The sequence below is a fragment of the Cherax quadricarinatus genome, chromosome 61 (genome assembly GCF_038502225.1).
Source record: "Cherax quadricarinatus isolate ZL_2023a chromosome 61, ASM3850222v1, whole genome shotgun sequence".
NCBI lineage: Eukaryota > Metazoa > Arthropoda > Malacostraca > Decapoda > Parastacidae > Cherax > Cherax quadricarinatus.
Genome location: NC_091352.1, coordinates 7,020,499 through 7,042,229, shown reverse-complemented (window position 1 = coordinate 7,042,229; position 21,731 = coordinate 7,020,499). Strand labels below are relative to the sequence as shown.

At 36.9% G+C, this 21,731-nt stretch overlaps 2 protein-coding genes across 2 annotated transcripts in view; one reads left to right on the top strand and one right to left on the bottom strand.

Annotated features, from left to right (window-relative positions):
* Positions 1–2,086: 2,086 nt before the first annotated feature.
* LOC128699401 (glutamate receptor ionotropic, delta-1-like) lies at positions 2,087–12,487 on the top strand. The gene is made up of 2 exons (XM_053792076.2): positions 2,087–2,245; positions 10,673–12,487. Exons 1-2 carry the CDS (start codon positions 2,186–2,188, stop codon positions 12,353–12,355), a joined length of 1,743 nt encoding a protein of 580 aa, XP_053648051.2. The 5' UTR covers positions 2,087–2,185; the 3' UTR covers positions 12,356–12,487.
* A 1,357-nt stretch (positions 12,488–13,844) lies between these two features.
* The window catches only part of LOC128699400 (chitooligosaccharidolytic beta-N-acetylglucosaminidase), a 24,400-nt gene continuing 16,513 nt past the window's right edge, over positions 13,845–21,731 (bottom strand). The window contains exon 6 of the mRNA XM_053792075.2: positions 13,845–14,739. Coding sequence (XP_053648050.1) covers positions 14,563–14,739 — 177 coding nt within the window. The 3' untranslated portion in view covers positions 13,845–14,562. The remainder of the gene's footprint in view (positions 14,740–21,731) is intronic.

Here is a 21,731-nt window from a genome sequence, read left to right as displayed (position 1 = left end):
ATATATATATATATATATATATATATATATATATATATATATATATATATATATATATATATATATATCTCTCTATTTGTGTGTGTGTGTGTGTGTGTGTGTGGGTGTGTGGGTGTGTGGGTGTGTGGGTGGGTGGGTGGGTAGGGGGTGTGACATACTCACACGCGAAACAATTCACAATTGAAATCTTCATAGGTGTATTAAGTTGCTGGAGGAGAAAGAATAAGTAGAAGATGATGAAGAGGAGAAGGAAGACGAAGAAGAGGAAGAGCGACAATAGCAACAGAAGACGGGAAATGATTAGGATAAAGAGACGAAAGAAAACGAGAAAATAGGAAAGTATAAGAAAGAGGACGAAAGGGGAGTATAATGGAAGAGGAAGGAAGGAAGAAGTCTAAAGGGGAAAGGGTGGAGAGAGGCATCAGGAGAAGGAAGTGGGCGATGGGAAAGATGGAATAGTCATGGACAGGGAAAGAAAGAAAGCGTAGGAAGAAGCACGTAAAGAGAGAAGACAGATAAAGAGCACGAACAAGGATGGGGGAACTAGAGTATGCTACATGTCCCATCATGGTGCCAGAAGAGGGGCTATAAACATAGCAGTAATCAATATGAAGCTCGTCTTCAGCAGCCAGGGCACAGCCAGAGAGCCAATGGTCAGTCTCGTGAAGTATGGCACCCCAGCGACCCCTATCAGTGGCTCTCTTCCTGCTGGTGGCCCTGCAGCTTCCTTCGTCACAGGCACTGATAAACTCGACTCCCTCGCCCAAGGAGCCTCGCGTTCTCGTAGGACTTTCTGAAACGTACAGTTTCCAGGATATGCTGTCCTCTTGGCCGGGGATACAGGGTGTCCTCGAGGAATTCCCAGAGGCAGGACTTCCCAGTAGAGTAAAGAGGACTCTGAGAGAGACGTCAGTGTTCCAGGTAGACAGGAAGCCAGACCACATACCAGGTCTCCAACAAATTTTGATTGACAAGGTAAGAAAATCTTTGAGAAATAGGTCTAAACGCTAGCCTAGGGTAACATGTAGTAAAAAAAAAAAAAGACAGAAAATGCGATCACTAGGACATGTTTATTTGAAACGTTTCGGCCCTGTTATCACATACCTTTCTATCCATGTGTGTTGATTTGTGAAGGACCTGCCTAGTATGGGCCAACAAGCCTACTGCAGTGTTCCTCCTTTCTTATGTTCTTATGTTATCTACAACGTCTTGTAGGTTTTCTTTTAGAAACTTAAATGCCTGAACATTTTGAGGCAAGTTAAAGGAGTAATTATCATACCAAATAAAATCACATTAAATTGTCTTTCAGTCATATTTTCATGAATTTTAATTCCTGGAGGAGGGGGAGTTAAATTCCTAAGAGACATACGGCTCCTTGAGGAACGGCTGGCAATCAGATTCCATCCAATTCCTTGGATCAAGAACAATTTACTAGCCTCGAAGGCGAAATTAATAACGAAATATAATGTCTCTTTTTCTGTATCATACACTGTACCTCCTAATACCTAGTGTTTTTTAACTCTTAGACCATAGCTAAATTTGTAAAATATCTCTCAGGATACAGAAACCAGAGCCAATGCTAGTCTATAAAAATGCCGCAATAGTGTGGTTTTGGGGGTTACCGCCCCCCTTCCCCCGCGCCCTGTTATATACTGAAAAATATTACAATACATCAGGAGTGCAGATTGCTGTGGTTCTGACACAGGTTGCAAAATAAGTTTTTATAAACTTTCGCTTTAAGTAGAGCTTAACAAATTTCAAAATATGTTTTCACTGGGCAGTATTTCGCTGAGTAGAATTTGATAAAGCTCAACACACGGAAAAATGTTCCCAGATAAAAGATTGTTTAATTTACACGTGCCGTCGGTACCACATTGCCTCAGTTACTCAATAATAATAATAATAATAATAATAATAATAATAATAATAATAATAATAATAATAATAATAATATATTTTTGAATCAGATATATCTGATACAAAGGTTTCTTACATCGGAAAGCCCATGTTAATGCGAGGCATTCATGTAAATCTATTTAAAACTCTTTACGTCTTTGTGCCTCCTGGTGGTGCTGCTTGACAGCAAAAGCAGCAGCAGCAGCAGCAGCAGCAGGAGGAAGTGTTGGTGCAAGCTGTGACCGCTGCCGTGGACACCCTCCTACAGAAGTGCAGCCTCAGCATCTTCATGGAAGTAACTCGCACTGTGACCGTCCACGGCCTGAAGGAGGCAGCGGCAGGCATGATGGTAAGAATTGTACTTACACAAAGACCCTTCTGGGGAAGGGTATTCCCTTCATGTTAGTGGTAGGCACAACCAGGAGAGAATATCAACTGCTGAGAGGCTACTAGACACACGATTACAGTCCCATGACTGCGATATAACTGGATGGTCACTTTGTATGGGGAGGAAGTAGTGATGTATCTCATCGGATGATCGGAGTGAGACATTAGGTCATTTAAGTGTTCCTCATACGTTGTATCTGATCACTCCCCAGGATGCCACCCACAACTGTCGACTAACACCCAGGTACAGGAGAATAGCACTCACCCCACACCAATCACTAGAGCTGCAACTTTTCACTACCTCCTTCGGCTTAATATTAATACAAAAAAAAATAAACGTAGTAAATACAGTTTATATAATGCAATATGTTTAGTTTATTTAATTTTAAGACTATCCAAGGAGACGTAACTAACATATTGTTGCCAAGAATCCAGTGACACCGTTCCCTAGTAAGTCATATAAAGTTACCATAGAGTACGTTAGAGTATACCAACATGCATCAGAATGTACACCAAAATATATATCCTGTGATTAAAGCATAATCTTAAAGCTAGACCCATTAAATATTTAACAGTTTAATTGTGCAGAATTTTATTTTGGAAATTAGGTATTTCACTAACAAGTACATATAATTCAACTGTACTATTAACAGCCTTCATGGCGAATTATCTGCTTGAGTAATGGAAAAACTTATCAGATTACTCTAGTGATGTTGGTTTGTTTATTTTGGTGTAAAGCCTATCAGTTAGACGAAGATCTTAATATTAAGGCTGCATGTCACCCATACACCTCCAGTCAAGGACGCTTTAAACCCAGTGTATATAAACTGATAGATGCACACTTCTTGGTATTTATACCATGTACAGTGATATACTCTAGGCACGCGGAAGGTTTGTCTCAGCGCAGCTGATGAGCCCAGAGGGAAGGCCAGCTGGAACATAATACTGATGTGAATGAGAACATTTCATGCCTCAGCTCAGTATTCAAGGCGATATTACCTCATGTAGTTTTTTTCTCTGCAGCTTACCATGAAGTCTGTACATGTATCAAAAAATTTTGAATCTGAGAGGGTTATTCGCGCTGCATTTTGAAAAAGATTGATTTGAAATATTACTCAGGTAGAGATAATCTAAGCTTGCCTGGTAATGTCATTGTGATCTTTGCCCTTGCTAAAGCCCACAAAGAAAAAAAAATAAGGACTCCATTGGAAATAAGTCGCATTGTTTGACTTTAATGGGTTATCCTAAAATATATCTACATGTACTATAAATGTGTGCTCATGTGTTTCTCAAGACTATCCTCCCTAATTTGTATGTCTTCCCAGAGAATGCAGATTCAGTGCCTTCAGCTCATCGTAGGAAAGGTGTCTGATACAGGGAATCAACTTTGTTATTTTCTTCATGTTCTACAAAGCATTCATGTCAATTCTGTTGTAGGAAGACCTTGGAGAAGTGAAGAATCCTTCCTCGTAAGCCATGTGTGTCGTAAGAGGCGGCTAAAATGCCGAGAGCCAAGGACTGCTAACCCTTTCTCCAGTATATATTATTAAATGAGAAAAGAAAATTTTATGAAAGCGTTTCTTCTTTTTCGAGTTCCCCTGCCTAGGTGGGAGACAGCTGATATATATATATATATATATATATATATATATATATATATATATATATATATATATATATATATATATATATATATATATATATATATATACATATATATATATATATATATATATATATATATATATATATATATATATATATATTATATATATATATATACACAAAAACTGATCTATGGCTGAAGGAGACTCGAACCTACGAACCTTGGAAGAAAGTACGCAGTGCTTTACAAATCTACACGCACTGGACTAATACCTCGCAGTCCAGCTTGCGCTAGACTTTGATCCAAGGCAGCCAGCTTTCTGGGAGAAGGATTACAGCTTTTCATCTCATCAACTGCATGCATCAGCCTTACTGGATATATTAACAATGCATTGTTAATATATATATATATATATATATATATATATATATATATATATATATATATATATATATATATATATGTATGTATATATATATATATATATATATATATATATATATATATATATATATATATATATATATATATATATATATATATTTCAACACACCGGCCATATCCCACCAAGGCAGGGAGGCCCAAAAAGAAAAACTAAAGTTTCTCTTAAATTTAGTAATTTATACGGGAGAAGGGGTTACTAGCCCCTTGCTCCCGGCATTTTGGTCGCCTTTCACAACATGCATGGCTTACGGAGGAAGAATTCTGTTCCACTTCCCCATGGAGATAAGAGGAAATAAACAAGAACAAGAACTAGAAAGAAAATAGAAGAATACCAGAGGGGTGTGTATATATATGTTTGTACATGTATGTGTAGTGTGACCTAAGTGTACATGACTCACGAAATCGTAATGACACGATTGCAAACAAACCATACCCCGGCCGGGATTGAACCCGCGGTCATAGAGTCTCAAAAGCTGGTTTAGTGGCTAACGCGACGGGCTGGAGTTTTGAGACTCTATGACTGCGGGTTCAATCCCGGCCGGGGTATGGTTTGACCTGAGTGTAAGTAGAAGTAACAAGAAATACCTGTAATCTTGCATGTTTATGAGACAGACAAAAGACACCAGCAATCCTACCATCATGTAAAACAATTACAGGTTTTCGGTGTACAATCACTTGGCAGGACGGTAGTACCTCCCTGGGCAGTTGCTGTTTACCAACCTACTACCTAGGATATATATATATATATATATATATATATATATATATATATATATATATATATATATATATATATATATATATATATATATATATATATATATATATATATATATATATATATATATATATATATATATATATATATATATATATATATATATATATAATACTGCAACTAGCCATGGACTCAAACCCAAGCTGCTTTGGCCTGCCTCATGGTGGGCGAAAACTCATGACGCCTTAATCCACTGAACCATACAATCCTTAAGAGTACCGCATCCAGCGGGACTAGATGTTGTACTCGCTACCCGAGGACAACGAGTACAACATCCAGTTCCGCTGAATGCGTTACTCTTAAGGATTGTATGTTCAGTGGATTAAGGCATCATGAGTTTTCGCCCACTATGAGGCAGGCCAAAGCAGCATGGGTTCGAGTCCTTGGCTAGTTGCAGCGTTGTTATTGATCAATACCACTCGTTCGTGGGCACAATAATATAAAATACTGCTCTTCGTACTAGTACACCAAACAGGGACTAGAATGAAATTAGCCTAGAGTCATCCACACCATCGTATGTCCTTGGGTAGCGAGTACAACACCCAGTTCCGCTGGAAGCGCTGCTCTTGGAGATTGTATGGTCCAGTGGATTAAGGCGTCATGAGTTTTCGCCCACCATGAGGCAGGCCAAATCAGCATGGGTTCGAGTCCTTGGCTAGTCGCAGTGTTGTTATTGATCAATAACGCTCGTTCGTGGGCACAATAATATATATATATATATATATATATATATATATATATATATATATATATATATATATATATATATATATATATATATATATATATATATATTGAAGCATAGCCTTCGGAGATATTAATAGTGAAGTGAAGGTTAAGACAAGTCAAGAGAAAAAGTAAGAATGCAAAAGCCAAGTCAGATCATGAGTGTTCTGGAGATTAGCGCATTTGACAATGCACTGAGAAAAGCAGAAACAAAATCAGGACTAAGATTCGCATTAGGTGTGTTGTGTATATGACGTATTCAATAACAGTGTCTGTGAACGATAGAAGATAAAAGAACGTTGGTGTGTTGCTATTGTCATAAAGCGAATACGTCTTTTTCGTATTCTTTAATTTAATCAGAAAGATAGCAGCCAGTTTCAACGAAGTATTGGATGGTAGTTTATCATTTGTTAAATCTTGTCCCCCCAGGATGCGACCAACACCAGTCGACAAGCACCCAGGTACCTACTTACAGGTACCTACTTACTCCTAGGTGAATAGGGACAGGAAATGTAAGGAAACATGCCCAACGTTTCCACCTATGCCGAGGATTGAACCACGGATACTCACCGTGAGGGGAGTGTGTTGCTAACCGAATTGTTGCCTACTTATTCTTTATTCAAATTTTTTACAAAGAAAGATTTAAAATGGGGTCATAAGGGAAACTAAACAACATGAGTAAAAAAAAATTATGAGAAGGAACTTCAGGGTAAGAATATTTAGTAGGTGTAGTGAGCTAGAGTTTAGGAAGTAGTGGAGGCGAACTCCATACATTCATGGCATATGCTTAAAATTTGTCGACTGGTTGAGAGGTGGCAGGCCCAAGACATGAAGTTCGATCCATGCGAGCACAAACAAATGAATACAAACAAAAACACAATAAACCAGCGGAAAGGCGAGGACATCAGTAGAAATATGTCGTTGTCGTTGTTACTTCTCTCGATGATTGTACGAGTTGTGTTGGTTCACTGGTGTTTGTTGTCACTTCAGCTGCTTGCTGGCATTGTCTCATTGTCTAATGTCTTACTCTGGCCTCCCACATTGTTTGACTTGATTGAGTGGTCCTAGGTTAAATTTTGAGAACGTACTTTATATGTGTGCCAATAACGCTAGTGTAACCCGAGACCACTGAAAAAAAATGAATTTATCTTCATGAACCATAAATAAAAGCCTACTTGTCTAACCTAAATGTTAAACGTAGGTTGGTGTAAAAATTGTACAAATAAAATTCTTCCCCTTCGATGACGCATTAATTTGCCATTTTCTTTATGTATTATTAAGAGAAAATGTAAAATGCAAAATAAAGTTAGACTAAATGTATTTCTGTCGAAAGTTAGACTAAATGTATTTCTGTCGATGCGCGATAAGATAAGATAAAAGTATTCGGGTATTCCATAAGCCCAGCCAACTTTACCTCTGTATACGCAAAAGGAATATTGCAGGAAAACATAAAAATATGTATACGTGTGCGTGTCCGTATGATGGATCAGCCATTAAAAATTGAAGCCGTTCAGAAGAGGTATACTCAAATATATTCAACGTGATTTAAAGGGAATAAAAATTCACACTCTTTTACAGATAAAAATTGGTAAATGTGTATCTAGCTCGTTGTCGATGTAGGATGCACTTTTCTTTTGAATGTTTAAAGACATGTAGCAGAGGTTTTTGAACGTTCTCGGACCCATTCCAGGAATCTTAGAATAAATTTATTCAGGTATAAACAAATATAGTTACATAGATTATCATACATAACAACATATAACTTTGATCATCGGATCGACACCATACCCAGCCGTTCTAGGGTAGGGTAGGTGCCTGAGCCAGAGCTTGCAGCTCACAAGACTCATTCCCATTAGGCCCTTTGGGGCGGGGATGGCAGACCAGAGAGGCCTAGCTTCTCCCTACGAGAAGCTAGGCCTGGGGACAGTTGGTCCCAAAGATGAGGAGTTACTTGTGCCTCCTCCCATGGGAGACTTAGGTCTCAGACACTCCCTAAAGAGGGAGCCAAGGCCGGGCCACCACTTGGAAAAGGCCCGGGCCGGGAGAATACCGGCGAATCTTTTATAATAATAACTTTGATCATCGGTCATCTACACATGCAAGTAGTTGAATGATCCTTGTCCAAGTTGCAGTGGACCAAGTTGAAAATTTGAAGCCGATCAGATGAAGTTCTCTCATGTTTTCAACAAAAGACACAAGAAAGTGGAGGAAGAGAAAAACAAATTCTAATTAAATTTAGGTGCTTTATCGCACTTATGTGTGCCGTGAAAGTTCTTTGTACACTCTCCAGGTCAGCAGTTTCTCCTGCCTTGAAACGATGACACTAATAAAAACGTTTAAAAAATACTGCGTACATGTTGCTGTTATGCTTTACGAAGCGTTGAACCCGAGGTGGGTTATTCAGAGCAATGACCAGTTGAAGGCTCGATCCTCTGTCCTCTAATCGCGACCCATTCTCTATCAGTCAGGCACCTAGTATTGCACTGTATACAGAAATATAGATTTAAAGTTAACTGTATTATGTTATATTTCATGTAACGCTAAACCAGCGTGTGACGTTTGGTGCATGGAGTTGTGTAGGCTCGATCCTCGGTCCTCATATCGCTGCCTTGTCCCTGTTAAAGTCTGAAGATTTTAGTAATTGGTCCTTAAAATGACATTAAACTGGGAAAGTGTATGTGTAGGAGAATGTGTATAACCACGAGAATGTGTGGCCACAGGAATGTGTCGGACTACCCTGGGTAAAGTTGAAAGTTGACTAGCACGTACATGTAGTTTAACAGAAATTTCAACTTATGCAATATTAACTTTTTTTCTTCGTACTGAGAACGCTCATTGATCGTATTACTTACATATTTGTTATATCTTTCGCGAACGAAGGAAGACTGCAAACATTTTTACCCAAAAATTTTGCACGAGCTATTTCGTTGTTGCGCAACACGCAATAGCGACATTTTTCTGAATAGTGTTACACAACACACGATTTTCTGCTAAATATTGAATCCTTTTGCATCATTTTTCTTAATACATCGCCTGGAGCGGGGTTCGATGGGCGCTCACACTATCGACATCGAGGAATACAAGTGACTTAATGGTAGCCGATATATACAGTAGTTTTATAAAATTTAAATCTTCTCAGGCTGAAGTTAGTTCAAGTCAGTGTCACAGGGAATGGATGATATGGTAACAAAGATGAGACCCGACCTTCGTTTATTTATCTACATCAGTATCGTAAATCATATCAAAGCTAACTGTTCTAACTCATGGAAAGGGCATTATTATTATAATCAAAACTAAACAACACTAAACGTATCTATCTATCTATCTATCTATCTATCTATCTATCTATATATATATATATATATATATATATATATATATATATATATATATATATATATATATATATATATATATATATATATATATATATATATATATATATATATATATATATATATATATATATATATATATATATATATATATATATATATATATATATATATATATATATATATATATATATATATATATATATATATATATATATATATACATATATATATATATATATATATATATATATATATGTATATATATATATATATATATATATATATACATATATATATATATATATATATATATATATATATATATATATATATATATATATATATATATATATATAAAAGGGTCATACAACACTGCATGGAGAGGACAGGATTCGAATCCATGGCACACTAATACTAAAAATAGCATGCCCCTGCTCTAACTTTTCTATGGCTTCGAACCCCGTCTATTGCGTGAGTTGTTTACAATAAAGAATAAGTCACAATACTGTAGTGAGTTGTTTATAATCATGTTATTACGATTTCGGGAGTCCCACTCTTATTTTAGACATAACCCCCCCCCCCCACATGATTGTTTAACACAATAGCCGGCTAACACCCAGGTATCTATTTAATGGGGAAGGGGGAGACCCGAATCCTTGCAATTGCAAATCCTGGAAATGTCGCGATTTTATCACAGAATGGAGGATATATATTCTGATGATATATATTATGGAGAGGAAGAGTACATGTCCACGTGGAGGGGTGTAATGTATATCTCAGTTATATACGCTTTGAAGTTTACTTAAATCCCAATATCCTCGTATATGAGATTAAGGTATTCTTAATTGGTAGTGAACAGGTGACATGTGGTCTTAAAGATCATTATGTACCTTAATGATCCTTGTGTCGATAGGTTTTAAGCCTAATTAACCAATCATTTGTAGATTGACCTATAAATACAATCTTATTTACTTATCATGGACCTCGTTAAAAATAAGTCACATTATTATTATTATTATTATTATTATCATCATCATCAAAATTAAGTGCTAAACCCACAAGTGTCACACTGACCACTGTAAGTTAAAAATTCTGTGTGAGATCTAAAATTTATAAAAAAATTCTTTCATTTCAACATGTAGCTGCAATCATGGGACATTCTTCAACTAGTTTAAATTTATTTAGTTTTATTGCTTACCTAATTATGTCAGTCTCATTATTATTATATCATTTTTATTATTATTATTAAATTAGTCATCAGAAATCACTAAATCCATAGGTGTTGTAGAGCTCTTGGGAAATGAGAAGTAATTAGGTTTTATCCAGGAGAGGAATGTATAGCTACTATTCCGTGGCTCAAGGTCCCTTCGTCATCATGAAGACACTTTTTTTTCGGTCAAAGCTGGTGATAAAACCATTTTTTTTTTTTTATCTTTTACTGCCTCTATGTGGATTCGTTTGTCTTATCACTAATTTAAGACTTTTTTTTTTTTCCAGGTATTCTCGATGGAGGAGGAGGTGCTGTCCCGAGAGGAGACGTGGAGACAGTCTGCGTGTGATATTTATGTCTTTCTGATGACAGGAGGAGACGCATTTATCCGTCACGCAAATGTCAGCCACTATCATGCCTCCGCCACCACCCTCGAGCACCCCCATGCCCTCTGGAACTACAACGCTCACTACATTCTCCTTTTTGATTCTGGAAACGCCACTCTCAGTCCATCAGACATAGCAACCCTATATAATTTCAAGAAAACGGAGAAGGTATTGATCTTACAGCAACGAGAGAAGCATCTGTTGGCGTGGACCAACCAGTTGTATGCAGCCTCCTCTTCTCTCACACTTCTTGACACCTGGAGGGACGGGAAATTCCACCGAGGCAAGAGTCTTTTCCCAGAGAAACTGAATGACTTGCATGGAGTTGTATTGCGTGTAGCCACGTTTGATCACCCTCCAAGTGTTGTGTACGTCCTTGATGACCACCGACATATCGTCAATCGTCTTGGAGTTGACATGCAAATTGTGCAAGTTCTTGCAAAGTCGAAAAACTTTTCTGTTGAATATGTTGAAATAAATCCCGATGATCTATGGGGATTTGAGCTAGATAACGGCACTTGGGTCGGTCTCGTTGGAAAGGTTTACTATGAATTAGCTGACATTGGCGCCTGTAACATGTTCCTAGAGTTAAATCGGTGGAAACAGGTTGATTACTCAACCCCTTATAACTTCGAACGCGGGTGTTTCGCGGCACCGTCGCCCAAACCACTGCCAAATTGGAAGTCTCCAGCGATGCCCTTCACATGGGACACTTGGAGCTCTGTGGTCGTGGCTCTGGCTGTAAGTGGAGGTATCTTACATCTTATTGTAGCTATCGGTGTCAGTCCAGAATTACCAGCATTCAGGAGTCTCTCACACAATTACCTCTACATCCTGGGCGCCTTAACTATGCACACGCTCAAAACAGTGCCATTACATGCACCGGTGCGCGTGTACGTAGGCTGCGTTGGGCTCTTTGGTCTCATCATCGCCACAGCTTACTCTGCCAACTTGGTCGCTTTCTTATCCGTTTCTCCGATGTCGGCTCCCATCGACACATTGGATCAGCTATCAAGAAGCGGCTTAAGGATTGGCAGTCACGCCTTCTGGAAGACTCAGTTTGACTCCTCCAATGAACCAGTTATCCGCGGCTTTGGTAAAATTTTAGAAACAGGCGTTGATCTTTATTCTCTCTTTGACGAAGTTGAAGATGGAAAATTTGCCCTTATAGAAAACAAACAGTATGTAGAGCTTGCGATCGGTGCACGTTTCACTTACGGTAGCTACTCATCTATTCGCATCGTACCCGAGTGTCTACTGACGTACAGCATAGGCCTAGCTTATCAGAAGAACTCCCCGTTGAGGTCTCCTTTCGATGGCCTTATCTTGCGGTTGTTTGAGTCTGGGGTGATTTACAAATGGCAAAGTGAGGTGGTGGCTTACTTCAGAGCTCAGCACGCCAATAAGCGACTCCACGCCCCAGAGTCCCACACTAAGCCTCTCAACCTGGCTCACCTCCAGGGGGTCTTCTATGTTCTCGGCATCGGCTCTCTCGTTTCGGCACTCATTTTAGCCCTTGAAATGTCCGCAAGTACCCAGCAAAACGCTCAGCACTCCCCTCTTCCAGAAAAATGTTTCAACTAAGAGAAAATATCCTAGAACGGTAATTCTTATGTTTTAAATAAAAAATGAAACATAATACAAATCACAGGTATTTAGTTGTGCTACCAACACTCTGGGATACGTCCTCTTCAATAGAGTGCCCTGATGCTGGCGAAGGACTATATTAAAAAAGTGGAACTATGCCATTTTTTTTATCAAAACTGACTGCCTTCCATTTTCCCCAAGGATACGTCACTTGTCGCCCTCACTTATAGGCCCATGTTCAAAAGGATCTCTTGTTTATCACTTCCGTATATATTAGTTAATACATTCGACCAGTGCAACTAATAAGATTATTTTTACTCGGGTTATCCAGCATCATCCTTTGACTTTAAAATATGGCTAAAAACAGAATAAAACAAACTAACTTTGATGGTAATGTAACGAAAAACGAAGGCGCTTTAATTATCAGCGCTAAGACCAATGCATCAGTCAACGCTCTTATCAATAAAAGCCTACATACACACACCACAAATTCTTGAGAAAATGCAAGCCTCCAAAATAAAAAAAAATAAAAATAAAATAAAAAACGAACACAATAACAATAGCCTCACTAGTTCATAATATCTTGCTAAATCTGCCTTTCAAAACCACCTGGATAATTTTCGACAGAGAAGAGTGTAGATATACAGTGGAATCAGCTTTCCGGGAGAGCTAGTAGCAACCTATACATTAACAACCTTATTCACGAGATATTTAGCACATAAGCGGAAATAAAGAAAAAACTATCACTAATGACCGTATATGTCATACACAGTCATAAGTGATATTCTCATAGGCTATATGTTATAATTAAATTTGCAGTGACTATTATGTTGTAGCTTCAATAACCTAGTTGAAATGTATGAATATATATAGTGTGGCATATCTGTCACGGGTATAAGTATTAGATGACTATGCTTTCCTTGACCGCAAGCATTAACATGGGAGAAACAAAAATTTGGGCTGAACCTTGAAACTGCTAGAAACTAAAGATTTTTTTATGCCTTATGACTTGCTAGGTTATGATCACGAAATCGCATGATGTCACCCTCTCACCACCAAATAGTTTTGTACACGCTATAAAGATTAAATAAAAAGGAGCCAATATTCGAATTAAAAAATAATAAAAAGTCGAGCAGCGCTCCATACATTCCATACTTCTTCAATACAATATATGTAACGTTTAATAAGAAAGCTGAAGGTGATTTTCATGGCCTACATAAACAAGAGGGAGAAAAACAGGAAAAATCTTGACCCAGTTGGCAGGAAAAAACTGAGATGAAATTTCTCAACATCCTCACCCTAAGAACAGGGTAAATAACTTCAAGAATGTACATTACTGTACAGCCAATGAAACTTATAATAACACGAGAGGTGAAGTTGAAACTGGACACCAAATGACAGGAACATTTGTGAGATTTCTTCCAGGAAACATTTAGGGATTACAATGTGGACCATGAAGAACGAGTATTAACTACGAAAAACATCGTACAGTTAATTCTTTATTAGGAACTAACAAAATTTCAAATCTCTGAATAATCAATCTTAAAAATTTAATAAACAATGTAATAACAGTTTGCAGCATTAGGTATATAATTTAATATAAAGCCTCCGCCTAGAAACATAATAACTTTTTATTTCCATTTTAAAACATGATGCAAAAACATATCAAAAGTATTCTTGCAAAAATCTCAATACATACATTTGCATCTTGAACATAAATTTTTGCATACAGTTTTGTCGAATCGAAATATATTCATAAAATACAAAAATATTTAAATAAATTTGCACAGAATTTGTAAAGAACCGACTGAAAAAGTGAACTGCAAAATGCTACAGGTCTAATGCGAGGCATCGAATATGGGCACTGTACTATTACAATTATATCTTATATTCAAACCTACCTATGTCGTCCGAGGTAAGGCGAGTGATTTGCATACTGTACTCGCTATGGAGAAAAATGTGTTTAATTTTTCTGAGCAAGGAAAAATTTATATGGCGACTTTTTATCGATGGTTCAAAAGGAGAAGATTCTTCAGTGACACTTGCCAGTATTAGAGAGGTCATTGTTTCTTTGACATCGTTGTTGACCGTTGAGAGGCTCAAGACACCATTTTTACCATCATTCTAACATTTTAAATGAAACAGTGATGGCACAGTTTACAGGTAATAAAGGTCTTGCTTCTAATGGCACCACTGGTGACAGCTTACAGGTAACAAAGACCTTCGTTCTGGTGGCACCATTCGGGCTGGACACGCTGGGCCATAATACCCCTCATGACCAGTCGTTGTCTGTGGTGTATGAAGCGGGTCTCTGCGGCTTCCCAGTTGGTGTCTGGGTTGGTCCACAAGCGCTCAGCCAGAGCCGCCCCGCGGGGCCACAGCTGCGGGAAAGCAACGTGTTATGGCTCAACAAGCAACGAGGAAGATGTAAGTTGAATATATATATATATATATATATATATATATATATATATATATATATATATATATATATATATATATATATATATATATATATATATATATATATATATATATATATATATATCTATATTCTTTCACAGTGGTTGTTTTGTATATATATATATAATATATATATATATATATATATATATATATATATATATATATATATATATATATATATATATATATATATATATATATATATATATGCAAAACAACCACTGTGAAAGAATAGAGAAATTCCAAGTGCTTTCGTGACTACTCATATTATCAAGGAACTATGAACGTAAAGCATCCAAGGAAGGTATATAAAGGGTCTGGCCAACACCTCACTATCAGATCCCACAAACGGTTAAACACCTGACGCGCGCCGGCCCAACTGGACAGGTCCTTCGCACAACCCACCAACAAACTATTCTACCATTCTACCAAGAAAATTTTTTAAAAATTATTATTTGTCCAGTGTATTATTAAATTCTTCCCAAATTCTATTAGTTATAAATGGATCTAATTTATATAAACCAAAGGAAATATTCATAATATTGTCAAAACTGCTTTTTATGAAACAAGATTCAATTATATTCCTGTCGACCATGGACTTGCTTGATACTACTTTCTCAACTTTTTGAAAATCAATTGCATGGTTAAAATCTCTTACATGAATAAATAGAGCATTGGAATCTTGTCCAGTTCTAATGCTATATTTATGTTGTTTTAATCTTAGTTCGAGATTTTTACCAGTTTGACCGTAATAAACTTTATCGCAAATTTTACAAGGAATCTTATAGACACATCCATCAGCATTTTGGGGGGAATTCTTTATCAAAAGTTTTTTTACTGTATCAAGATTTTTGAATACAACTTTAATATTAAAAGTCTTAAGAAGAGAAGGCATATCAACCAAGTTTTCATGGTACGGGAGAACCAACATATTTTTAGTTGAATAAGGCTGGTTGTCCCTTTTTGGATTGTAAAAAGTATTTCTAGCAACTTTAAAAGATTTATCAATTACATTTCTTGTGGTATTTTAGCAATTTAAAAGATTTATCAATTACATTTCTATTTCATTACCTATTTCATAAATTTTGGATATTTCCTCATCTATGAACTCAGGACTACAAATTCGTAAAGCTCTCAAAAACATTGATGAGAAAACAGACAGTTTGACTCTATCTTGATGCAAAGAATAATAGTGGAACAGTTATATAATTGAATCTTGTTTCATAAAAAGCAGTTTTGACAATAATATGAATATTTCCTTTGGTTTATATAAATTAGATCCATTTATAACTAATAGAATTTGGGAAGAATTTAATAATACACTAGACAAATAATAATTTTTAAAAAATTTTCTTGGGTAGAATAGTTTGTTGGTGGGTTTTGCGAAGGACCTGTCCAGTTGGGCCGGCGCGCGTCAGGTGTTTAACCGTTTGTGGGATCTGATAGTGAGGTGTTGACCAGACCCCTTATATACCTTCCTTGGATGCTTTACTTTCATAGTTCCTTGATAATGTGAGTAGTCACGAAAGCGCTTGGAATTTCTCTATTCTTTCACAGTGGTTGTTTTGCATATTCTAAAATCACCTGTTTACTGTGATCTTATTGCATATATATATATATATATATATATATATATATATATATATATATATATATATATATATATATATATATATATATATATATATATATATATATATATATATATATATGGTCAATTAGCAAGAACTCATTTAAAATTAAGTCCCTTCTAAAATTTTCTCGAATACGTTTAAAGATATATGTTTTTCATTTATGTTAATGTAAAAATTAATAATAATAATAATAATATACATACACACACACACACACACACACACACACACACACACATATATATATATATATATATATATATATATATATATATATATATATATATATATATATATATATATATATATATATACATATATATACATATATATATATATATATATATATATATATATATATATATATATATATATATATATATATATATATATATATATACATGCTAAAGATTTCCACCTCCCCGTGACCTGTCCTGCATATAATATATATATATATATATATATATATATATATATATATATATATATATATATATATATATATATATATATATATATATATATATATATATATATATATATATATATATATATGTATATATATGTGTGTGTGTGTATTTAACAAGTCGGCCGTCTCCCGCCTAGGAAGGGTGACCCAAAAAGAAAGAAAATCCCCAAAAAGAAAATACTTTCATCATCATTCAACACTTTCACCACACTCACACATCATCACTGTTTTCGCAGAGGTGCCCAGAATACAACAGTTTAGAAGCATATACGTATAAAGATACACAACATATCCCTCCAAACTGCCAATATCCCAAACCCCTCCTTTAAAGTTCAGGCATTGTACTTCCCATTTCCAGGACTCAAGTCCGACTATATGAAAATAACCGGTTTCCCTGAATCCCTTCACTAAATATTACCCTGCTCACACTCCAACAGCTCGTCAGGTCCCAAATACCATTCATCTCCATTCACTCCTATCTAACATGCTCACGCACGCTTGCTGGAAGTCTAAGCCCCTCGCCCACAAAGCCTCCTTTACCCCTCCCTCCAATCTTTTCGAGGACGACCCCTACCCCGCCTTCCTTCCCCTACAGATTTATACGCTCTCCATGTCATTCTACTTTGATCCATTCTCTCTAAATGACCAAACCACCTCAACAATTCCTCTTCGGCCCTCTGACTAATACTTTTATTAACTCCACACCTTCTTCTAATTTCTGCACTCCGAATTTTCTGCATAATATTTACACCACACATTGCCCTTAGACAGGACATCTCCACTGCCTCCAACCGCCGCCTCGCTGCAGCATTTACAACCCAAGCTTCACACCCATACGAGAGCGTTGGTACTACTATACTTTCATACATTCCCTTCTTTGCCTCCATAGATAACGTTTTTTGTCTCCACATATACCACAATGCACCACTCACGTTTTTTCCTTCATCAATTCTATGATTAACCTCATCCTTCATAAATCCATCTGCTGACATGTCAACTCCCAAATATCTGAAAACATTCACTTCTTCCATACTCCTCCTCCCCAATCTGATATCAAATTTTTCTTTATCTAAATCATTTGATACCCTCATCACCTTACTCTTTTCTATGTTCACTTTCAACTTTCTACCTTTATAAACACTCCCAAACTCGTCCACTAACTTTTGCAATTTTTCTTTATAATCTCCTATAAGCACATTATCATCAGCAAAAAGTAACTGTGTCAATTCCCATTTTGTATTTGATTCCCCATAATTTAATCCCACCCCTCTCCCGAACACCCTAGCATTTACTTCTTTTACAACCCCATCTATAAATACATTAAACAACCATGGTGACATTACACATCCCTGTCTAAAAACTACTTTTACCGGGAAGTAGTCTCCCTCTCTTCTACACACCCTAACCTGAGCCTCACTATCCTCATAAAAGCTCTTTACAGCATTTAGTAACTTACCACCTATTCCATATACTTGCAACATCTGCCACATTGTTCCCCTATCCACTCTATCATATGCCTTTTCTAAATCCATAAATGCAATAAAAACTTCCATACCTTTATCTAAATACTGTTCACATATATGCTTCAGTGTAAACACTTAATCTACACATCCCCTACCCACTCTAAAATCTCCTTGCTCATCTGCAATCCTACATCGTCTTACCTCTAATTCTTTCAATAATAACCCTACCGTACACTTTCCCGGTACACTTACTAAACTTATTCCTCTATAATTTTTACAATCTCTTTTGTCCCCCTTCCCTTTATATAAAGGGACTATACATGCTCTCTGCTAATCCCTAGGCACCTTCCCCTCTTTCATACATTTATTAAACAGAAGTACCAACCACTCCAACACTATATCCCCCCTGCTTTTAACATTTCTGTCATGATCCCATCAGTTCCAGCTGCTTTACCCCCTTTTCATTCTACGTAATGCCTCACGCACCTCCCCCACACTCACATCCTGCTCTTCTTCACTCCTAAAAGATGGTATACCTCCCTGGCCAGTGCATGAAATTACCGCCTCCCTTTCTTCGTCCACATTTAAAAGTTCCTCAAAATATTCTCGCCATCTACCTAATACCTCCAGCTCTCCATCTACTAACTCCCCTACTCTGTTTTTAACTGACAAATCCATTCGTTCCCTCGGCTTTCTTAACCTGTTTAACTCACTCCAATTTTTTTTCTTATTTTCATTAAAATTTCTTGACAGTGCCTCTCCCACTCTATCATCTGCTCTCCTTTTGCAATCTCTCACCACTCTCTTCACCTTCTTTTACTCTCCATATACTCTACTCTTCTTATAACACTTCTGCTTTGTAAAAACCTCTCATAAGCTACCTTTTTCTCTTTTATCACACCATTTACTCCATCATTCCACCAATCACTCCTCTTTCCTCCTGTCCCCACCCTCCTATAACCACAAACTTCTGCCCCACATTCTAATACTGCATTTTTAAAACCATTCCAACCCTCTTCAACCCCCCACTACTCATATTTACACCAGCCCACCTTTCTGCCAATAGTTGCTTATATCTCACCCGAACTTCCTCCTCCCATAGTTTATACACTTTCCCCTCCCTTTTACTTGTTGTTGCCATTTTCCTCTTGTCCCATCTACCTCTTACTCTAACTGTAGCTACAACTAAATAATGATCCGATATATCAGTTGCCCCCCTATAAACGTGTACATCCTGGAGCATACCCATCAACCTTTTATCCACCAATACATAATCTAACAAACTACTTTCATTAAGTGCTATATCATATCTTGTTTATTTATTTATCCTCTTTTTCATAAAATATGTATTACTTATTACCAAACCTCTTTCTACACATAGCCCAATTAAAGGCTCCCCATTTTCATTTACCCCTGGCACCCCAAATTTACCTACTACTCCCTGCACAACATTTTTACCCATTTTAGCATTGAAATCCCTAACCACAAGTACTCTCACACTTGGTTCAAAACTCACGCATTCACTCCACATTTCCCAAAATCTCTCTCTTTCCTCTACACTTCTCTCTTCTACAGGTGCATGTACGCTTACTATAACCCACTTTTCACATCCAACCTTTATTTTACTCCACACACACACATATCTATATATATATATATATATATATATATATATATATATATATATATATATATATATATATATATATATATTTTTTTTTTTTTTTTTTTTTCAACAAGTCGGCCGTCTCCCACCGAGGCAGGGTGACCCAAAAAAGAAAGAAAATCCCCAAAAAGAAAATACTTTCATCATCATTCAACACTTTCACCACACTCGCACATTATCACTGTTTTTGCAGAGGTGCTCAGAATACAACAGTCTAGAAGCATAAACATATAAAGATACACAACATATCCCTCCAAACTGCCAATATCCCAAACCCCTCCTTTAAAGTGCAGGCATTGTACTTCCCATTTCCAGGACTCAAGTCCGACTATATGAAAATAACCGGTTTCCCTGAATCCCTTCACTAAATATTACCCTGCTCACACTCCAACAGATCGTCAGGTCCCAAGTACCATTCGTCTCCATTCACTCCTATCTAACACGCTCACGCACGCTTGCTGGAAGTCCAAGCCCCTTACCCACAAAACCTCCTTTACCCCCTCTCTCCAACCCTTTCGAGGACGACCCCTACCCCGCCTTCCTTCCCCTATAGATTTATATGCTTTCCATGTCATTCTACTGTGATCCATTCTCTCTAAATGACCAAACCACCTCAACAACCCCTCTTCTGCCCTCTGACTAATACTTTTATTAACTCCACACCTTCTCCTAATTTCCACACTCCGAATTTTCTGCATAATATTTACACCACACATTGCCCTTAAACAGGACATCTCCGCTGCCTCCAACCGTCTCCTCGCTGCTGCATTTACCACCCAAGCTTCACACCCATATAAGAGTGTTGGTACTACTATACTTTCATACATTCCCTTCTTTGCCTCCATAGATAACGTTTTTTGACTCCACATATACCTCAACGCACCACTCACCTTTTTTCCCTCATCAATTCTATGATTAACCTCATCCTTCATAAATCCATCCGCCGACACGTCAACTCCCAAGTATCTGAAAACATTCACTTCTTCCATACTCCTCCTCCCCAATTTGATATCCAATTTTTCTTTATCTAAATCATTTGACACCCTCATCACCTTACTCTTTTCTATGTTCACTTTCAACTTTCTACCTTTACACACATTCCCAAACTCATCCACTAACCTTTGCAATTTTTCTTTAGAATCTCCCATAAGCACAGTATCATCAGCAAAAAGTAACTGTGTCAATTCCCATTTTGAATTTGATTCCCCATAATTTAATCCCACCCCTCTCCCAAACACCCTAGCATTTACTTCCTTTACAACCCCATCTATAAATATATTAAACAACCATGGTGACATTACACATCCCTGTCTAAGACCTACTTTTACCGGGAAGTAGTCTCCCTCTCTTCTACACACCCTAACCTGAGCCTCACTATCCTCATAAAAACTCTTTACAGCATTTAATAACTTACCACCTATTCCATATACTTGCAACATCTGCCACATTGCTCCTCTATCCACTCTATCATATGCCTTTTCTAAATCCATAAATGCAATAAAAACTTCCCTATCTTTATCTAAATACTGTTCACATATATGCTTCAATGTAAACACCTGATCTACACATCCCCTACCCACTCTAAAACCTCCTTGCTCATCCGCAATCCTACATTCTGTCTTACCTCTAATTCTTTCAATTATAACCCTACCGTACACTTTTCCTGGTATACTCA

Excerpts from the sequence above, each read along its gene's own strand:
- LOC128699401 (XM_053792076.2), top strand. The coding sequence starts at position 2,186 with ATGGAAGTAACTCGCACTGTGACCGTCCACGGCCTGAAGGAGGCAGCG. Across the intron at positions 2,246-10,672 it reads AGGCAGCGGCAGGCATGATG|GTATTCTCGATGGAGGAGGA; the intron begins GTAAGAATTGTA and ends TTTTTTTTCCAG.